The sequence below is a fragment of the Rhinopithecus roxellana genome, chromosome 19, assembly GCF_007565055.1.
Source record: "Rhinopithecus roxellana isolate Shanxi Qingling chromosome 19, ASM756505v1, whole genome shotgun sequence".
Classification (NCBI taxonomy): Eukaryota; Metazoa; Chordata; class Mammalia; order Primates; family Cercopithecidae; genus Rhinopithecus; species Rhinopithecus roxellana.
This window is the reverse complement of record NC_044567.1, coordinates 24584751-24606605: the sequence shown is the minus strand read 5'-3', so window position 1 is coordinate 24606605 and position 21855 is coordinate 24584751. Positions and strand designations below refer to the sequence as shown.

The 21855-nt window shown below is 40.2% G+C and overlaps 1 protein-coding gene across 2 annotated transcripts in view; it reads left to right on the top strand.

The window, feature by feature from the left end:
* The window catches only part of VMP1 (vacuole membrane protein 1), a 141966-nt gene that overhangs the window by 62068 nt on the left and 58043 nt on the right, over nucleotides 1–21855 (top strand). For both annotated transcript variants that reach the window (XM_010364056.2, XM_030923381.1), the window contains one exon: nucleotides 6024–6155. In XM_010364056.2, coding sequence (XP_010362358.1) covers nucleotides 6024–6155 — 132 coding nt within the window. The remainder of the gene's footprint in view (nucleotides 1–6023; nucleotides 6156–21855) is intronic.

Sequence of the window (21855 nt, the reverse complement as noted above, 5' to 3'; positions counted from 1 at the left end):
ATAGGTCAAATGTTTGCTCTTCCTTCCTTCTTTGTAACTGTCTAGTTATATTAAAAATACAGCACACACTAAGTTATGTTTAAATTTGTTAATATTTTTCTCAACATTTACAAGGACAGTCTTCAACAAATGGTGCTGTGGGCTGTGTGTAGTGGCTCACGCCTGTAATCCCAGCACTTTGGGAGGCCAAAGCAGGTGGATCACCTGAGGTCATGAGTTCAAGACCAGCCAGACCAACATGGGGTGCTACTCAGGAGGCTAAGGCAGTAGAATCACTTGAACCCGGGAGGCAGAGGTTGCAGTGAACTGAGATTGTGCCACTGCACTTCAGCCTGGGCAACAGGGTGAGACTCTGTCTCCAAAACAATATTAATTAATTAATTAATTAAAATAAAAACTTTTTTTTTTTTTTTAAGGCAGAGTTTCGCTCTTGTTGCCCAGGCTGGAGTGCAATGGCACAATCTCACTCACTGCAGCCTCCGCCTCCCGGGTTCAAGTGCTTCTGCCTCAGCCTCCTGAGTAGCTGGGATTACAGACATGCGCCACCATGCCTGGCTAATTTTTTTGTATTTTTGGTAGAGACAAGGTTTCTCGATGAAAAAGATCGATTTTTTTAAAATTCCTGCTCTCCAGATTTTTATCATTAAACTTACATTTCTTAATATAAAAGCACCATGCTGCAGATTTGCTTGTGCGTCCACTTGACAAAATGTTTTTTCCCCACCTCACCCAACAAAACTTTTTAAAAGTACAAATTCAGAATTTTTGTCTTCCCTAAAAATCTTTGAATAAAATTAGCACTCCAAGAAGATGTTGTGTTACCAGTTGGTTTGCATATTTTGTGCGTATTAAATTCTTCTCTAGTTCAATAAGGATTGAAGGGTAATAAATTTGTATGTAGTAGATGGTTTGGAGGAGAGCTTTCTGAATTATTGGTTGACTATACATACCACTTATTTTGCAATAAGGAAGCCAGTCATTCTCTCTCCTTAATTAAACTTAGGCTGACAGTTTTTAGTGTTCCAACAATTTATGTTTTGTTTTGCAGATAAACAAATGTAAAGAATTTTGTATTTGTGTCTTATACAAATATATATTTGAATTTTGTAGAGAATCATAAAATTGTTTTGTAAGGATTATGAAATGATGAGACTTCAGTATCTAATTTGAGATAAATAAATGTCTGTATCTAGGATATAATGTGTTTTGGGACACCTGCCTGGATGACTAAATTCCCTTGTATTTATTTGCATAATTAGAGAGTACTGACTAGTACTGACTCATGATTCCCATTGTTTCTTGCTAATACGGGAAAACACGAGGAGAATTAAACTAAAATATAACAGTAAATATAGTCAACTACGTGTAAGACAGTATACCGCTCTTGATTTCATTTCAGTCCATTATGTCATCTGGGATCAGCTTCAAGATAATTGAGAAGAGAATGAGAAAGGGTATAGATAGAACAATATAAACTATTAGTTAATATTAGCTGAAGTTGAGTGACAGTATATTAAATTCATTTTATAATTCTCTGCACCTTTGGAAAATCTCCCATAGAAAAAAGTAGGACAGGCCGGGCGCGGTGGCTCAAGCCTGTAATCCCAGCACTTTGGGAGGCCGAGACGGGCGGATCACGAGGTCAGGAGATCGAGACCATCCTGGCTAACACGGTGAAACCCCGTCTCTACTAAAAAAAAAAATACAAAAACTAGCCGGGCGAGGTGGCGGGCGCCTGTAGTCCCAGCTCCTCGGGAGGCTGAGGCAGGAGAATGGCGTAAACCCGGAAGGCGGAGCTTGCAGTGAGCTTAGATCCGGCCACTGCACTCCAGTCCGGGCGACAGAGCGAGACTCTGCCTCAAAAAAAAAAAGAAAAAAAGAAAAAAGTAGGACAGAAAGTGTAACATTTTATTCAAAACATGAACTTCTCCTAAGTTCAAATGTTAAGTCAAATGTTTAACAGTTCTGAAAGCAATCATGTGATTCAAACTCATGACAAATTTCCTTAAAGTTAAGAAGGAAGTAACTTTTCCTTGTCACTAATTTAGTTACCCTGAGATATAGTTTATATCAGAAAAAGATAAATACTTGATCTTTATTATACCAATTTTTAAAATAATAAGTTGGTTCTCTAGCATCCTCCAAAGTTGGCCAACATTACCGATTTGTGTGTGTGTGTGTGTGTGTGTGTGTGTGTGTGTGTGTGTGTGTGTGTGTTTTTGAGACAGAGTCTCACTCTGTCACCCAGGCTAAAGTGTAGTAGCTTGATCACAGCTCACGGCAGCCTGGACCTCCTGGGCCCAGGTGATCCTCCCACCTCAGCCTCCCAAGTAGCTGGGACCACAAGTGCATAATTTTTTGTAGAGACAGTCTCATTATGTTGCCCAGGCTGGTCTTGAACTCATGTACATAAGCAATACACCTACCTCAGCCTCCCAAAGTTCTGGGATTATAGGTGTGAGCCATGACGTCTGACCAGCTTTTCTTGTTTAGCAATATATATGATTTGGTTTTTGCCTATATCCATGTATATGTGTCTCTCCTGCCTTCGCTCTCTGTTTTTTGACTAAATATAGGCTTAATCTTTTGGCAGTTAAGTATTCTTTTTCTCTTTTGTTGGAGATAGAGTCTTGCTTTGTCACCCATAAGCTTGCTGCAACCTCTGCCTCCTGGGTTCAAGCAATTCTCATGCCTCAGACTCCCAGGTAGCTGGGACTACAGGTGTGCACCACCACGCCCAGCTAATTTTTTGTATTTTAGTAGAGACGGGGTTTCGCCATGTTGCCCAGACTGTTCTCAAACTCCTGAGCTCAGGCAATCCACCCGCCTCGTCCTCCCAAAGTGCTGGGATTCCAGGCGTGAGGCACTGCGCCTGGACTCTTTTTCAAAATTCTTGTTTCAAGTGTGGATAATGTAGTTACACATGGAAATTGTTGGTTCCACCCATTGTGAATACAAAATGTTTGAATTTGATTTGGTCCCTTGGGAATTCTTTTTGAGGCATTTGGAGGCAGAACCATAAGACAGAGCAAACTGAAATGCTTAACATTGCTTTTTAAGAACTAGCAAAGCTTTTTCATTCACTGTGTATGGCTCAAAGTTGAGAATTTCCCTAGAGACTATGTGCCTGTTGCATGATTAACTATCCTGTGTTTAAGCCATTTAAGTCCAAACCAAGTTACTAGTTCATAAACCTTTGTTTTCCTTATCTTTAATGTCACAGTGGGTCACGGTGGCTCACACCTGTGATCCTAGCACTTTGAGAGGCAAGGTGGGAGGATTACTTGAGCCCAGGAATTCAAGACCAGCCTGGGCAACATAGTGAGACCTCATCTCTTTTTAAAAAAAAAAAAAAAGCAGAAAACAGAAATCCTGGTTGGGCACACTGGCTCACACCTATAATCCCAGCACTTTGGGAAACCAAGGCGGGAGGATCACTTGAGCCCAAGAGTTCGAGACCAGCCCTGGCAGCATAGCAGGACCTCGTCTCTACAAAAAAGAAAATGTTTTGAGACAGAGTCTTGCTCTCTTACCCGGGCTGGCACGATCTTGGCTCACTGCAACCTCCACCTCCCAGATTCAAGCATTCTTCTGCCTCAACCCCAAAATTTTTTTTAAAACTAGCTGAGCGGCCGAGTGCGGTGGCTCACACCTGTAATCCCAGCACTTTAGGAAGCTGAGGCTGAGGCGGGTGGATCATGATGTCAGGAGTTCAAGACCAGCCTGACCAAGATGGTAAAACCCTGTCTCTTCTAAAACTACAAAATTAGCCGGGTGCAGTGGCAGGCAGCTGTAATCCCAGCTACTCAGGAGGCTGAGGCAGGAGAATCGCTTGAACCCAAGTGGCAGAGGTTGGAGTGAGCCAAGATAGCACCACTGCACTCCAGCCTGGGTGACAGAGTGACACTCTGTCTCTAAAAAAAAAACTAGCTAGCATGGTAGCATATGCATATAGTTCCAGCTATTCAGGGGGCTGAGGTGGGATCACTTGAGCTTGAGCCTGGGTGGTTGAGGCTGTGGTGAGCTATGATCGTGCAACTGCACTTTAGCCTGGTGACAGAGAGAGACACTATCTCTAAAGAAAAGTAAAAAGTTGGACCGGGCGCGGTGGCTCACGCCTGTAATCCCAGCACTTTGGGAGGCCGAGGAGGGCGGATCACGAGGTCAAGAGATCAAGACCATCCTGGCTAAAATGGTGAAACCTCGTCTCTACTAAAAATACAAAAAATTAGTCAGACTAGGTGGCGGGCGCCCGTAGTCCCAGCTACTTGGGAGGCTGAGGCAGGAGAATGGCGTGAACCTGGGGGGCGGAGCCTGCAGTGAGCCGAGATCACACCACTGCACTCCAGCCTGGGTAACAGGACAAACAGACATTATATCTCATGATAGAAATACACACACACAAAAAAGGAAAAAGTCCACCAAGTGAGTGGAATATGAGTCAATGTCATGAGGAAATAAACATTTTTCCTGTAGTGAAAACTTATTTGCTGGGTGCGGTGGCTCACACCTGTAATCCCAGCACTTTGGAAGGCCAAGGTGGGTGGATCACCTAAAGTCAGGAGTTCAAGACCAGCCTGGCCAACATAGTGAAACCCCGACTCTACTGAAAATACAAGAATTAGCCGGGCATGGTGGCACACACCTGTAGTCCCAGCTACTGGGGAGACTGAGGCAGGAGAATTGCCAAGATTGTGCCACTGCACTCAAGCCTTTGTGACAGAGTGAGATGCCATCTCAAAAAAAAAAGAAAAGAAAAGAAAAAAAGAAAACTTATTCATCCTAATGTTTAGTTTTCAAAGGGCTTCCTGACCACAATTTGTTAAAAGTTTTAACTCAACAGAAGAAGCGCTGTATTTAAATTAAAGCAACTTCTGAAGTTCCAGAAGATTTCCTAGAGAGTTTTTATCTATACTGTTGAATTTTTTTTTTTTTTTTTGAGACGGAGTCTTGCTCTGTTGCCCAGGCTGGAGTGCAGTGGCCGGATCTCAGCTCACTGCAAGCTCCCCGCCTCCCGGGTTTACACCATTCTCCTGCCTCAGCCTCCTGAGTAGCTGGGACTACAGGCGCCCACCACCTCGCCTGGCTAGTTTTTTGTATTTTTTAGTAGAGACGGGGTTTCACCCTGTTAGCCAGGGTGGTCTCGATCTCCTGACCTCATGATCCGCCTGTCTCAGCCTCCCAAAGTGCTGGGATTACAGGCTTGAGCCACCACGCCCGGCTTTTTTTTTTTTTTTTTTTTTTTTTTTTTTGAGATAGAGTCTTGCTCTGTTGCCAGGCTGGAGTGTAGTGGTGCAATCTCAGCTCACTGCAACCTCCGCCTCTCAAGTTCAAGCGATTCTCCTGCCTCAGCCTCCAAAGTAGCTGGGACTACAAGTGCGCGCCACCACACTCAACTGATTTTTGTATTTTTAGTAGAGATGGGGTTTCACCATATTGGCCAGGATGGTCTCGATCTCTTGACCTCGGGATCCGCCACCTCGGCCTCCCAAAGTGCTGGGATTACAGGCATGAGCCACCGTGACCGGCCACCGGTGAATTCTTATTATCAGATCATTTAGATATCAGAAAGGGGGGGGCACAAATGATTAACAGAGTCTAAGTAGAGATTCTAGAGAACTAAAATTTACTTAATGTCTACAATGCGCCAGGTGTTGTCTCAAGTTTTTTTTTTTTTTTTCCCCATAGACAGGAATCTCACAATGTTGCCCAGGCTGGTCTCAAACTCCTGGGCTCAGGTGATCTTCCTGCCTCAGCATCCTGAGTAGCTATGGCTACAGGTGCGTGCCACTGTGCCTGGCTTGTCTTAAGGGTTTTATGTGTATTATCTTGCCCAGCATCAGATAGGTCAGAATTAGAGCCAGGATTCAAACTCTTATTATTTTGGTTATGTAGCATATACTTTCCCCCAATATATTGCATCTCAAAATGCTTCTGGTGATATAGAAGAGTATGGGTTTGATCTATTAAGTGTCACCGTTGAGAACAGAACCTCATTGTAAGTATTTTGGTTTTTCACCTAGGGTATCGGTACAGCAATTGGAGAGCTGCCTCCATATTTCATGGCCAGAGCAGCTCGCCTCTCAGGTGCTGAACCAGATGATGAAGAGTATCAGGAATTTGAAGAGATGCTGGAACATGCAGAGTCTGCACAAGTAAGAACAGTGGGGATAGAAAATAGAACACTTTACTTATTCCTAAAGAGGCTATTAAGGTAAAATTGTTAGTAGTTACTCTGAAGAACAAAACTGCTAAAGTAAAAAAAAAAAAAAAGAAAGAAAGAAAGAAAAATACTACTTGAGATAGAATATTTAGAAAGGTCAAAATATAAAAGATAATCTTGATCTTAGAATAGAAAATTACAGAAAAATGCAATAAGACAACTCTTAATACACTAAAACACCTTGTCAGAAACCAGGGTAAATTAATGTTGCCAATGATGTTAAGGAGCTGAAACTTGCTTTCTCCATTGTTTGTTTAGAGATATTACCAAGCAGACTGCTGCTTTGAGTCCAAAATAATAGAACTTCTGAATTAATTGTTAAACATAACATCAAAGGCCAGATGTGGTAGCTCACTCCTGTAATCCCAGCACGTTGAGGACTCAAGGCAGGAGGATTGCATAAGCCCAGGAGTTTGAGGCTGCAAGTGAGCTATGATCATCCCACTGTACTCTGGCCTAAGCCACAGACCCTGTCTTTAAAAAAAAAAAAAAAAAGAAAGAAAGAAAGAAAGAAATCTTATTATATGGCTATATCTATAGTGGCCCTTTCCTGCCTTGAAAGCAGCTTCATTCTGTATTCCACAGAGTTTGCATAGCTGCTGAAATGTTTGCTAGGGGAGTATATGAATTATATCAAATTCTCAAGTAGTTACTAAAACTTTAAACTAGTAAGCAGTATGTAGTAGTATATATGACAATAGTAATAGTAGAACTTTTTCTTTCTTTGCTTCTTTTCTTTCTTTTTTTTTTTTGTTTTATTTTGTTTTGTTTGTTTTTGATTCAGGGTCTCACTCTGTCACCCAGGCTGGAGTGCAGTGATATAATCATAGCTTACTGCAGCTTCAAACTCTTAGGCTCCAACCAGGTGTGGTAGCTCATGCCTGTAATCCCAGCATTTTGGGAGGCCAAGGTGGGAGGATCACTTGAGCCTAGGAGTTTGAGATCAGCCTGGGCAACAGCGAGACCTTGTCTCTACAAAAAATTTTTTTCTTTTTTTTGAGATGGAGTCTCACTCTGTTGCCCAGGCTGGTGTGCAGTGGCAGTCCCGAGTGGCTGGGACTATAGGCGCCTGCCACCATGCTCAGCTAATATTTTGTATTTTGTTTAGTAGAGACGGGGTTTCACCATGTTAGCCAGATGGTCTCGATCTCCTGACCTCGTGATCCACCCGCCTCAGCCTCCCAAAGTGCTGGGATTACAGGCATGAGCCACCACGCCCGGCCTGCAAAAAAATTTTTAACAAGCTTAGCTGGGCCTAGTGGCGCATGCTTATAGTCCTAGCTACTTGGGAGGCTGAGTTGGGAGGATCACTTGAGACTGGGAGGCAAAGATTGCAGTGAGCCCTGATTGTGCCACTGCACTCCAGCCTCGGCGACAGAATGGGACTGACTCAAAAAACACAAGTTATTCACCAGCCTCAATCTCTCAAGTAGCTGGGACTACAGTTATGTACCACTATGACCAGCTAATTTTTATTTTTTGTAGAGACAGGGTCCCACTATGTTGCCCAGGCTGGCCTCATCTAAACTCCTGGGCTCAAGTGATCCTCCCACCTTGGCCTCCCAAAATGCTGGGGTTACAGGCGTGAGCCACCACGCCTGACCTGAACTTTCTTTTTGAATAATATTTAACAATTCAAACTATTCAGCAGTTCAGTCTTTCCTTTGCCTTAGTCAGATTAATGAATGCCCTGGAGTATTCTAGACAGTGTCCTCAAGATGAGCAAGGTAAACTTTCAAAACAGAAAAATACTAAATGCTAGGCCTAGGCAAACAATAACATAATTGGTTGAGGCTTTTTTGACCTAATCACAATCTGTGTATCAGCCTCTATCTCAATTATCTCAACAGAGTCTTTCGTTTTCAGGAAAATTCCTAAGAACATTGTTGAAAGATTGAATCTCCATCTTCAAGTCAGATAGGCTTTTAAAAAATGCATTATTACCCAGAAATTTGGGAGGCTGAGGCAGGAGGATTGCTTGAGGCCAGAAATTCAAGACCAGCCTGGGCAACATGGCAAGATCTCATCTCTACAAAAAATGAAAAATTAGCTGCGTAGGATGGTGCATTTCTGTAGTCCCTGCTACTTGGGAGGCTAAAGCAGGAGCATTGCATGAGCCCAGGAGGTCGAGGCTGCAGTGAGCTACATTTGCACTACTGTACTCTGGGCAACAGAGCAAGACCCCACCTGAAAAAAAAAAAAAAAAAAAAAAAAAAAACAAGAAGCATTATGAAATAGAATTCAACCAAGTATGGTTATAGTTTTTAATTAAATACAAAACTTTCAAATGTGAATTTAGAATAGCCAGATATAAAACAAATGAAATAAAGAGCCATGAACATCTGCTCTTTGTGGAAAGAGCAAGTTGCCCTGGTATCTGCTTTACCTTATCTGCCAAGCAAATATTATGCCTGTCATGACATCATAATGTTTATATTAATGCTAATAATTATTACAAATATAAACTTTTAAAATTATTTTTAGCATTTTAAAAATCCAATATCTAATGTGACCTTTGTGTTAACTCTGAGGGAGTTTGGAAAGGTACCATTCTTCTAACTTTATAGAAAACTGTAGATCTAGTTGTTACTTCCCAAATTTCACATACTTATAGGTAGAACAAAAACTCAGAATGCCAGCATTACTGGTATATTCCGATTACTGAAGCCAGTCTGTCCACAGAAGTAGATGGGTGAGACTTGTGACAACTGGTAGTTCTTTGAGTTATGGCACTAACTAATGTATATCATTTAACATCTCTAAAATTCTTTTTTTATCTATATGAAATCAGCAAGTTGAAGTGGAATAAGTATAAGGTGGCTTATAGCTACACATTTTTATGCTATGACTTGGATTCCAAATGGGTATGAGAGTTGTTCTCTCATAAGTAAACTAAGGTACTATGATTATTTCTCCTTTTTTTTTTTAAAGCTTTTTTTCTTGGAATTAACATTTTCAAATTTGCATAGTCTCTTTAAATCTCTGGCTTGCCTTCTCTCCCCTCCAACAGCTCTGTAAAAACACCTCATGATACCACTTTCCACTTGGTAACACAAATAAAATTGTATCAACTCCATTTTTTTTATCATGAAGTCATATCTCTGGAGCCCTCCCTGCTCCCATTTCATTCTGGAATTGCTATTCAGTTGGCCTTCTGCACAGTTGCTTCTGTCTTGGTTTAGATTTCTTGTCTTCCTCCTTCTTAATTTACACCCTCATTTTGCTTGAACATATTCTGCTGTAGCTTCCTATGAAAGGGGGAGTAAATGGAAAAATGTGATACCTTACATTCTAAACTAGCATGTTCTTCATTCACAATTAATTAACTGAATATAGGATTGTGGGTTGAAAATCACTTTTTATACTTAGAATTTGGAAGGCATTGTTCAATTATCTTCAAGTTTCTGTAATTGGTATCCAGAGCGCTGATGCCCTTCTGTGTCCTCTTTATAAGCAGTCTACTTTTGTTTTGTTTGTTTGTTTTTCTATCTAGAAGCTTTTAGGTTCATTATCTGAAGTATAGTCTTTTTAAAATGTATTCTGGGTTTGGCACGGTGGCTCACACCTGTAATCCCAGCACTTTGGGAGGCCGAAGTGGGTGGATCACCTATGGTCAGGAGTTCAAGACCAGCCTGGCCAACATGGTGAAACCCTATCTCTACTAAAAATAAAAACAAATTAGCTGGGCGTGGTAGCATATGCCTGTAGTCCCAGCTACTTGGGAGGCTGAGACAGGAGCATTGCTTGAACCCTGGAGGCGGAGGTTGTGGTGAGCCAAGATCATGCCACTGCACTCGAGCCTGCACGACACAGCAAGACTCCATCTCAAAACAAAACAAAAAACAAATAAAATGTACTCTGATAGGTGCTCAGAAAACTTGTTCCTTAGTTTTGGGAAATATTCTTGTATTTTTTATGTGAGAGTTTTCCCTCTTTAGTCTCTATTCTTGCTTCCTGGAATTCTAGTTGCTTCAGTGTTAGGCCTTCTATGCCCATCCTTTTAATTTTTTAAACCTTTTTGCTTCTAATATTTATCTCATTTTACTACCTATGAGATTTCCCAGGTATATCTTCTAAGTCTTACATCAAAATGTTTTTCCGCTGTTACATATTTATTTTCAAAAAGCAGTTTGTATGCATTTTTCAGGCATCATCTTTTCTATTTGTTCAATTTGGAGTTTGAGGCTTTCCTCAAAGCCTGATAATCCTTATTTGTCTGTTTATATAAGAATAAGACACTTAAAAGCTAAGTGGAAGCTGTGTGTGTAGAGGCCAGGTGTAGTGATGGTGAGGCTTCCCTATTGTACAGTCAAGTGGCATCCAGGCTTACTGTTTACTGAGAACCTCCATGTATCAGTGTCTATTGATCTTTTCTTGGGGATAGTTCAGTTTCTCCATGATGGATCCTTCAATTTCTTGCCTAGGCAATACAGACAGTCCCTGACTTACAATGGTTCGACTTACGATTGTTCACCTTTACAATGGTATGAAAGTGATACACATTCAGTACAAACCATAGGTCGAATTTTGGATTTTGATCTTTTCCCAAGCTAGCGATATGTGGTACCATACTCTCACACAATGCCAGGTAGCAGCAGTGAGCCACAGCTCCCAGTCAGCCAGGTGATCATGAGGGTAAACGTCCATACTCTGCAGTATACTGTAATTTTGCCCAACTATAGGCTAATGTAAGTCTTCTGAGGGTGTCTAAGGGAGGCTAGGCTAAGCTATAATGTTTGGTGGGTTAGACGTATTCAATGCATTTTTGATTTACGATGTATTCAACTACAAAGGGGTTAAGACACGTCACCCATTGTAAGTCAAAGAACATCTATATCAGCCTTGCTGCTGACATGCTAAAGCTAGACTGGAGAAGAGTGATTAGAGATCTCCATTTAGTATGTGGATTGTTGCTTAACTCACTTTCTGTTCCATCTGTGAATACCTACACAAACACAAGCACAAGTATATCCAGAGCCCAGAACATTCACTTTTGTCTAGAGACTATGTCTCCTACTGATACGGGAGAGAGAGTTGCCTGGCTGTGCTGAGTAGGGATGGGACCTGGGAGTCTTTTGCATTCTCCTTGTTTTCAGCCCTATGCCAGCCTCTTCTGGCAGTTCTGCTAAAGAGCTCTTTTGGAGTTTTGTGGGGCAAAGTAATTTGCTTCTCTTCCATATCCCTCCCCTGTATGCTCTCAGGTATAATCTTTTCTTCTATTTGTCCTGTCCTCATTTATTAATGCTAACTTCATCAAATATTGAGTTCTCGTTTCTGTTTTCTATGTTTTGGGGTTGTTTTTAGAACAAAGAGTATTCCAGTTGTCTGTTACTGAGTAACAAATCACCTCAATATTTAGTGGTTTAAACTAAGAAAAGTCATTTGTATTGCTCACGGAGTGCAGTGAGTGCCTTGTCTCTGTGTGATATCTCTCAGGGATCCCATCCATAGCACACCCTACATTGGCTAGAATATCAGACTGGAAGACTTATTTCATTCTTTGCAGGGTTTTGATTTTAGAATTTTAAATAATGAATTTCATAAGCTTATTGCCATCTAAAAGCTCAATTCCAAAAACTAAGATCTTCTAGAATTTGATGAAGAATTCTGTATTTTATCCATATAATTTGAGCTCTTGAAGACTTTGACCATTTCTTTTCTCAGTCTTTATCTATCTACTATTGGGGTAATAATCTTTTTCTTACATCTCTTCTATCCCTGATTAGTTACTTTTTGAGGGGATCTTCTCTGATTCCACTTTTTCTTTGAGTCACGGAAACCAGACTTCACACAATACTTCTGTTGGTTATGAGGTTTGGCAATTTTCATCCTGCAAAGCCAATAATTAAAATCACTATTTTAAGATAAACTGTACATTTCTCAGTCCCTAATTTCATATTTGCTTATTTATATTGAAAAATCCAGTGAGGAAAATGTACACACATACTGTTTCATGTTCTTTGTTAGAAATCATATACTGTTGCCTGGTGCAGTGGTTCACATCTGTAATTCCAGCACTTTGGGAGACCAAGGCGGGTGGATCACTTGAGGTCAGGAGTTCGAGACCAGCCTGGCCAATGTGGTGAAACCCCATCTTTACCAAAAATACAGAAAGTTAGCTGGGCATGGTAGTCGTACTGTGCTTACCATACCATAATGTAGCAATATTTTCTGGCGCCATCTCGGCTGACTGCAACCTCCTCCTCTTGGGTTCAAGCAACTCTCTTGTCTCAGCCTCACAAGTAGATGGGATTACAGGCGTCCACCACCACGCCTGGCTAATTTTTTGTATTTTCAGTAGAGATGGGATTTCACCATGTTGGCCAGGCTGGTCTCGAACTACTGACCTCAGGTGATCCACCAGCCTGGGCCTCCCAGAGTGCTGGGATTACAGGCGTGAGCCCCTGTGCCCAGCCTGATTTTTCTTTTCTTTATTCCTTTTCATGATTTTTTCACCAGTTTCCATCAATTTTGTGGCTTATTACAGATTTCAGTGGATGTGGATATAATTTTCCTTACATACTTTTTCCCAGTTTCAGATAAGTTGTATAAGATTTTTAATTTTTATTTATTTGTTTATAGTTGTTTTTCAGTTGAAGGGGTGAGGGAGAATAGGTGGAAAGAGACTATTCCGGTTTTCCGTGTTATAAATTATCTGAGAGGGTACTAATGTTTTAATTGTTGTTCAAAGGAGAGTTTCTTGCTATGGCTTGGCAAAGAAGATTTTCAATGCTTTCAATCATGAATTTGTCTTAGGCCCTTTGCTTATATTATGTTTTACAGATCTGCGTATTTGTTAATTACACAAGTGCTTTTAGTAATAAGATTCTTACATTCCAGAAGTATTGTAAAGTAAAAAGTGAAAGCTCACATACCTTCTCCCCAGCATAGCAGGTTAATAATCACTGTATTCCAGACTGCCCTTTGCATACATAACTTTTTATAAAAATTAGAATCATACTATAAATGTTAGTCACAAGTTCCTTCTTCACAGTATCATAGACATGTGATACCGATGTTATTATAAAATTTTTTTTTTTTTTTTTTTTTTTTTTTTTTTTTTTTTTTTTTTTGAGACGGAGTCTTGCTCTGTCACCCGGTCTGGAGTGCAGTGGCCGGATCTCAGCTCACTGCAAGCTCCGCCTCCCGGGTTCACGCTATTCTCCTACCTCAGCCTCCCGAGTAGCTGGGACTACAGGCGCCCACCACCTCGCCCGGCTAGTTTTTTGTATTTTTAGTAGAGACGGGGTTTCACCGTGTTAGCCAGGATGGTCTCGATCTCCTGACCTCGTGATCCGCCCGTCTCGGCCTCCCAAAGTGCTGGGATTACAGGCTTGAGCCACCGCGCCCGGCCTTATAAAATTATTTTTTATTACAAAGTGATACATCTCATTGTAGAAAATTGGTGAGTGCCCTTTAGTCTTTTCTCTATAAATATTTATATACCTAAGAGTGAAATCATAGTGTTTGTTGTTTTGTGACTTGATTTGAATCTAAAGATGTGAACATTTTTCCACTCCATCAAATATTTTCACATCTTTGCTATAACAAGTTTTTTTCTTATTACAAAGTATGTTCATTATAATGAAATGCTGAAAATACAAATAAAAAAGAAGAAATAGAATGTTCATCTAACTGGTGCATGTATCTATTTTTTATAACGTATTTTTCATTTTCTTACTGGTTTACATATTTAAGAAGATGCTCTTTGTCATATGCTGCCAGTATTTTTCCTTATTCCCAGTAGTATTTCCATGTCATTTACTGGGTATGTTTTGTTATATTTTACTTTTTTTGAGACAGAAACTCCCTGTGTCGCTATGCTAAAGTGCAGTGGCGTGATCTTGGCTCCGCCTCCCAGGTTCAAGTGATTCTCCTGCCTCAGCCTCCCAAGTAGCTGGGATTACAGGCATGCGCCACCACGCCCAGCTAATTTTTGTATTTTTAGTAGAGATGGGGTTTCACCATGTTGGCCAGGCTGGTCTCGAGCTCCCAACCTCAAGTGATCTGCCAGCCTCGGCCCCACAAGTTTTGGGATTACAGACGTGAGCCACCGCGCCTGGCCTGTATTTTCTTTTAGTACTTTTATGGTTTTATTCTTTTATGTTTAAGTCTTTAATCTATGAAAATATTTTTACATATGATATGATGTAGGAATCTTTTTTCTTTCTTAGGTAATTAACTAACTGTATATTGTTCCAACACTGTTTTCCAAGTGATTTTAATATCTTAGTTTAAAAGATACTGGGTTCTTATTTGCTAAGCTATAACTTTACCGACATCTTTCTAATCGCATCTTATTGGTTATCATTTACAAATTCTTATAGTAATCAATTTAGCAAAGATCCAAAGTTTATCTGACTTTGTTGCTGGGATCTGCTCATAGATAACGTGTATTTGGTAAAGCCTCCAATTTGATAGAAGCAATAAAATATGGACAAGTTGGGTCAACTGTAGCTAAAACAGCAAATTAAGTAAAATCAGTAACTATAAGTAGAAATTTAAATTTTAAGATTGCATGAGAATGAGTTAGAAAATATGGTTTTTTATTCTTGAAAGGAAAACCCTGTAGTAGAATAAGTTTATCAGCCAAAAAAGTAAAAACAAAAACAAAAAAAAAACACTTGGCTCTCATTGCTTTGCCATGTGCTCTCCAACTAGGTTAAATGTTGTATGTGATTTTACTAAGAAATTGTTGTGGCCGGGCGCGGTGGCTCATGCCTGTAATCCCAGCACTCTGGGAAGCTTACGCGGGTGGATCACCAGGTCAGGAGATCGAGACCATCCTGGCTAACACGGTGAAACCCCGTCTCTACTAAAAAATACAAAAAATTAGCCGGGCGTGGTGGCGGGCGCCTGTAGTCCCAGCTACTCCAGAGGCTGAGGCAGGAGAATGGCCTGAACCCGGGAGGCGGAGCTTGCAGCGAGCCGAGATTGCCCCACTGCACTGCAGCCTGGGCGACAGAATGAGACTGCATCTCAGAAAAAAAAAGGAAAAAAGAAATTGTTGTTACGAAACAATTTTATTTGCTTAAATTCCAGTGTTGAGTAATGGTTGGATGTCATACTATAGATGTTTTAAGGGGGGAAGAAAAAGATGACTAAAGCATTTATTTGTATTCTGATTTATTATGATACCTGCTGTATTTTTCTGAGTACAATGTTGAGATTAGGCAGTATTTTTCCACTAAGCTGACTTCCTTTTGCTCTTGGCTTTCTATCATGTTTCCACTAGATGTCTGTGAGAGGCAGACATGAATGAATGTAGCTTCCTCTGACCTTGAGCAATTTTAGCGTCATTTATAAAAGTTAGGTCTAGATAGCTGTTTATGTGCTTTGTTGACTATTTTATGCAAGGTTTAATTATTATCTTTATGATCTTCTTTTCCTTCTTGGTTCCTGTGTTCTGTTAATGCTATCACCATCCTAACAATCGCTTTGGGTCAAAATCTGAGTCATCTGACTCCCGCCTTTCCTCCCGTCCCCAGTAATTAATTATTTAAGGCCTGTTGATTCTATCTCCATAGTATCTTATATGCCCTCTCTTCTCCCTTCCCACTACTGGTTCAGGCCTTTATCAACCCTTACCTAAATATTGCCAGCGGCTTCCTAGTAGGTCTACTCTTTACTAGTTTTTTTCTCCCAATCTTTTCCCACACAAAGTAACCAAAATAATTTTCTGAAAAATATCTCTACTTGTGGAACGTTGCTGCTCAAAAATCTGTGATGGCTCCCACTGTGTATAGAGTGAAATCTAAATTATTTAACCCAGTTTTCTTCATTACTTGGCCCCAACCTACAACTATTTCTGATTTCCCTTTAACAGTTTTTTATCCTCTGCATTGATGGTTTTCAAGTTGAACTTTAAAAAGCTGCTAGAATACCCATTCAACATCAAAAATTGTGTGTGTGGGGGTGTGTGTGTGTGTGTGTGATTGGAGGGAGGGAGGGAGGGAGGGAGGAAGAGGGAGAGAGATTTCTTTTAATTAAAGAACTCTGAAGTTTTTAAGTTTAAAAATTACTGACCTGATCATTTGCAATAATTTAACTTTTTCCTCCACCACTGTGCGGTATTGTTCTTTTTCATAACTTTACTTAGTGTGTCATTTCTTCCCATCTGCATGTCTACTTTTTCAGTTTTCTTACCTTTCGATTTATGTGCTGCTGGCTTCTTTGTGAACTATTTTATGATTCCCTTCCTACCCCTACCTCACCCCCTTCGCTCCTGTCAAATTGTCTCTGAATTCCTATCTCAGCCCAGCTATGTCTTTCTTGTGTCACTTATCACATTCTACCTTCTTTTAGAACTATTTATAGACTTTTCTTATCTCTCTAGGAGTCTATAACTCCTTCAGAAGGGGGCTTAAAAATGCGTGTATTTTCAACAATGCCTGCCTACTCTTGCACATACTACTCATCCAGTGGATACTTTGAATAGATGATGAAATAGCAGTAAGAAAAAGTAGCATTACATGAAACATGTCCATTAATATTCAGTCTTATTTTGCTGTAAAATGTAATTGAACACCCGTAATTTTACAAAGAAAGGAAGATTTAACTGTTTTGCATCTTTGAGTTTAGTAGTCATCTGAGAGCAATTGTCATCTGAAGATAATGTAAAAGACACCAAGTTAAATGACTTGCAAATTTTTTTAATTTTTAAAAGTTTTTTAGACTTGGAAATTTTAATTCACATTGAGTAAAACAATTCTTATAAAATTATATACTTTATACTTTAGAAATAAATGAAGATTCTTGTGATTTGTTTATTCTCTAAGCTATATAACCAAAAAGGAAAATTAAAGATACTTTAGGACTAAAAGAATTTGAAAAATAAAAGAACTTATTTGCATGATGTATCCTGAAAAATTAGGGCAGCCAGTATTACTGAAATAATGGAGGAGTCTGGGAGTGGTTGTTGTATTTTTGTATTTAAAGCTTACACAATAGAGGAGAAATGTTGTTGTACATATTTACTTACAAGAATGTGTTTTGAATAAGTTTAGTTTCCTAAATGCCATCTGTTTTAATGACCTGCTACTTGGATTCTTTCTCACAGTGTTAGGTTGCTGACTATGTGAAATTTCCTGCTGCTTCTTATTGCTATCAGAATAGGAAACTTAAAATTAAATCAGAAATGTAAAAGTCTTAAAACTTCACGTTTTCAAAGAATATCATGAAAACATATTCAGGGTCATGCCTGTAATCCCAGCACTTTGGGAGCCCAAGGCAGGTGAATCATTTGAGGTCAGGGGTTCAAGACCAGCCTGGCCAACATGGTGAAACCTTGTCTCTACTAAAAATACAAAAATTAGCTGGGCATGATGGCAGGCACATGTAATCCCAGCTACTTGGGAGGCTGAGGCACGAGAATTGCTTGAACCACAGAGGCAGAGGTTCCAGTGAGCCGAGATCACACCACTGCACTCCAGCCTAGGTGACAAAGTGAGATTCCATCTCAAAAAAAAAAAGAATATGAGTTTTTTTCCCTCTATTTTCCTATCAATTAGCTTGTCTTTCTGTTGAGTATCATTCATGAGTCTGCAGACCATTTTAGGCTGAATGTTTCCCCAAAGGCTATTTTGTAGTTTCGGAATTTAATCTTACTTTAAGGGAACATTTCTAGGTTCTATTTAGGACTATAGTAATTAAAGTAATTAATACTCAATAATTGCTACCTACTCTGTATATTGAAGCTAAATCCCCAAATTGAGTTTTAATACTAGCATCTTTTACCTTACTAATTTATATTAAATTTAAGGCTGAAAAAAGTCTTATTTTTTAGCTTAATAGGATCTTTGTCCTTTTCAGAAGTTTCTAGCTATTTACATTATTTTACTAGTGAAAATATAAAACCAAAAAACAGTTTATCCATTGTAATGGTAGTTCTCATTCTTATGGCCAGTGCCTTTTTTTAAATATAGTAAAATAAAATAAACATTTATCTAGTGAACATCCCTTTCCAAAGTATAGGGTCAAAGTGAAGGATTCTTTTGACAATGATAGAATATGTGTTTGATCATTTGAGTTTAAAGACTGTGGGAAAGGAATTGATAAGATTATTTACATACTCACGAAAAAGTGCTTTGGCATTCCACTAATGCTATTCTCTTAAGCACATTTTCCTATGAAGTGTGTGCAGTTGCAGTTACCTACACTGTATCAATGCCTGCTGGTTTTTCCTGCTGTGAAGTTTTTCCTTTACATATACAGATTCATGAAAGAGTTTATGGTGTAGATGATCTGAAACTAAACAGGACACATTTTCATACACTTTAGTACCATTTGAACACTCCGGGTGTCAGTTGTTTCTGGGACCTGTTTTTGACTCTGATGAACCTTTACTGGTTGTGGTTTGTCTGGCCATCACATGACTTCTCTGAAAATTCCCCCTCCCCTTCATTTCCAGTAAACTGTTTGAGCAGGAGTGAGTCACAGTGAAACCAGCTTCCCTGTAACCACAGGGCTTGTTAAAGAATTTGTCAACGTGGACTCTAGAGGGTTTGCATTAAGCTTTGCAGTAACTGTTATGGTTTGTGTTCCGTCAGGAGTTCCACAGAAAAGCTTCCTGCTTGCAGGATCTCTTGCTTGTTTGCAAAGAGTTAAAACTGATAAACTTTACCGTAGTGAATATGAGAGACACATGTTAAACACACTTCTTTATCATTAAAGGCATTGTCAAAACTACCAAGAATTAGTGTAGTTTCTCTATTCATAATCAACCAACCACACCCCAATAATGTTTAGTTTTTGAAAAGGCGGGCCTGGTAGATAGTCTTTCACAGTTGGCTCATGATTTTATCACAAAGTACCATCAAAATTAAGCAATTTTAAGTGGTCTTGATCGATTCTGTTACAGGATATTTTGACTATTCGCGCAGTTAGGTGTGGGTACCAAAGGTAACTTACTTGCATTTTATTCATCAAGAAAAGGTAGCACTTAGAGTAATTCTGGAGTTGTAATGTCTAAGCACACTTAGCATGATTTATAGTGGAATTCTTCATGCCCCTTTTACTTGCTTTCTCTAGAAGCATTTACTTTATTTTGAACTCTTGCTACCTCACTCACAGACTTTAATCTTTCTCCCTTTTAATTTCTTCTATTTCTTTAACTCATTCGCATATTATCAACAAGGAAAGACAGTTGCAATGTGATGCAAGCTGTTAATTGAATGGTCAATGGGAAACTTGTCTTCTCACCATACTCTTTTTACATGCACATTACTGTATTTAGCCCTGTCACCTTTAGCTAGACTTACTTATTTAAAAAATAAATTTAGGCCAGGCACAATGGCTCACGCCTGTAATCCCAGCACTTTGGGAGGCCAAGGCAGGTGGATCACCTGAGGTCAGGAGTTTGAGACCAGCTTGGCCAACATGGTGAAACCCCATCTCTACTAAAAATACAAAAATTAGTCAGGCGTGGTGGCAGGCGCCTGTAATCCTAGCTACTCAGGAGGCCGAGGCATGAGAATCACTTGAACCAGGGAGGCAGAGGATGCAGTGAGCTGAGATCACGCCACTACACTGCAGCCTGGGTGACAGAGTGAACTTTGTCTCAAAAATCATAATAATAATTAATTTAGTGAAAACTTTTAAACTCAACCTCCTAAAAATTACTTTTATTCTGCTTACACTTTTGTAACAAAATAGGAAAAACATTCTAGAAAATGTTGAAGCTAGTTATTCCTCACAGGAAAAAATATACAATAATGAAGTTTAAAATTGTTTATGTTCTAACCATGCTGTCAGTCATCAAACTAAATTTAAAAAAAAATTATTTGTTTTGATGACAAAGCAATTAGCATTGAAACCAGATGATTTTCAAATGAAAATAAGAGGTTAATACAGCCTAATCATTAATAAAGAAAGTAAGAATAAATATTTAAGGTTTTTCTTGTTAGGTTGCTTTGCACATTGGAGTAGAAAATAGTTTTGGGCCGAGCGCGTTGGCTCAGGCCCATAATCCCAGCACTTTGGGAGGCTGAGGCGGCAGATCACAAAGTCAGGAGCTCCAGACCAGCCTGGCCAAGATGGTGAAACACTATCTCTACTAAAAATACAAAAATTACTCGGGTTGTTGGAGGGCGCCGGGAGTCCCAACTACTCAGGAGGCTGAAGCAGGAGAATCACTTGAACGCGGGAGGCGTTGGTTGTAGAGAGCTGAGATCCCGCCACTGCACTCCAGCCTGGGTGATAGAGAGAGACTCACTCTCCAAAAAAAAAAAAAAAGAGAGAAGAGAAAAGAAAATCATTTCGTGGCCAGGCATGGTGGCTCACGCCTGTATTCCCAGCACTTTGAGAAGCTGAGGCGAGCGGATTACCTGAGGTCAGGAGTTCCAGACCCGCCTGGCCGAAACCCTGTCTCTACTAAAACTACAAAAAAATTAGCTGGGTGTGCTGGTGGGTGCCTATAGTCCCAGCTACTTGGGAGGCAGAGGTAGGAGAACTGCTTGAACTCAGAGGCAGAAGTTGCAGTGAGCTGCGATCACGCCACTGCACTCCAGCCTGGGCAACAGAACTAGACTCCATCTAAAAAAGAAGAAAGAAAGAAAGAAAATAATTTTCTGTTATGTTGGCTTGTTCTTTTCACTTCCACACCTGTTTGCAGATATGGGGGCGGAAAAAGCACTGGATAAGCATTAGGTTACCTTTGTTAAACTAAAGGGTTTTTTTTATTTTTTCAGTTTTGTGTTTCAAACACCTTTTATAAAATGCCTTTAGAAAGGCCCCTTTTGGGCCGGGCACCGTGGCTCACGCCTGTAATCCTAGCACTTTGGGAGGCCGAGGCGGGCGGATCACGAGGTCAGGAGATTGAGACCATCTTGGCTTAACACGGTGAAACCCCGTCTCTACTAAAAATACAAAAAATTAGCCTGGCGTGGTGGCACATGCCTGTAGTCCCAGCTACTAGGGAGACTGAGGCAGGAGAATCCCTTGAACCCAGGAAGCAGAGATTGCAGTGAGCCAAAAAAAAAGACAAGAAGAAAAGAAAGGCCCTTTTTGGCTGAGCTCTGTGGCTTATGCCTGTAATCCCAGCACTTTGGGAGGCCAAGGTGGGCAGATCATGAGGTCAGGAGTTCGAGACCAGCCTGACCAATATGGTGAAACCCCTTCTCTACTAAAAATACGAAAACTGGCTGGGCGTGGTGGCACGCACCTGTAGTCCCAGTTACTCAGGAGGCTGAGGCAGGAGAATTGCTTAAATCTGGAAGGCAGAGGTTGCAGTGAGCCAAGATTATGCCACTGCGTGGGTGACAAAGCAGGTCTCAAAAAAAAAAAAGGCCCCTTTATTGAAACTTGGACCAACAGACTACTTACACTTCTTTATTTTTGCTTATGAGTTTGTAAATCAGTAACATGCTAAGTACAAACTCACCCTGTTATATAACTGCTTAGTGCTTTGAGGGGTACATCAGAGTTTAATGGGAGACCTGGACAGCAGAAAACTATTTTGTTCATTTCCTGTTGCAAAGGTGCCTTTCTTTCTAATTAGCCAAGATATTTGGTTTGTCACGATCAATCTGCAGTTCTTTCTGTCTTTTTTTTTTTTTTTTTTTTGAGACGGAGTTTCGCTCTGTCGCCCAGGCTGGAGTACAGTGGTGTGATCTTGGCTCACTGCAACCTCTACC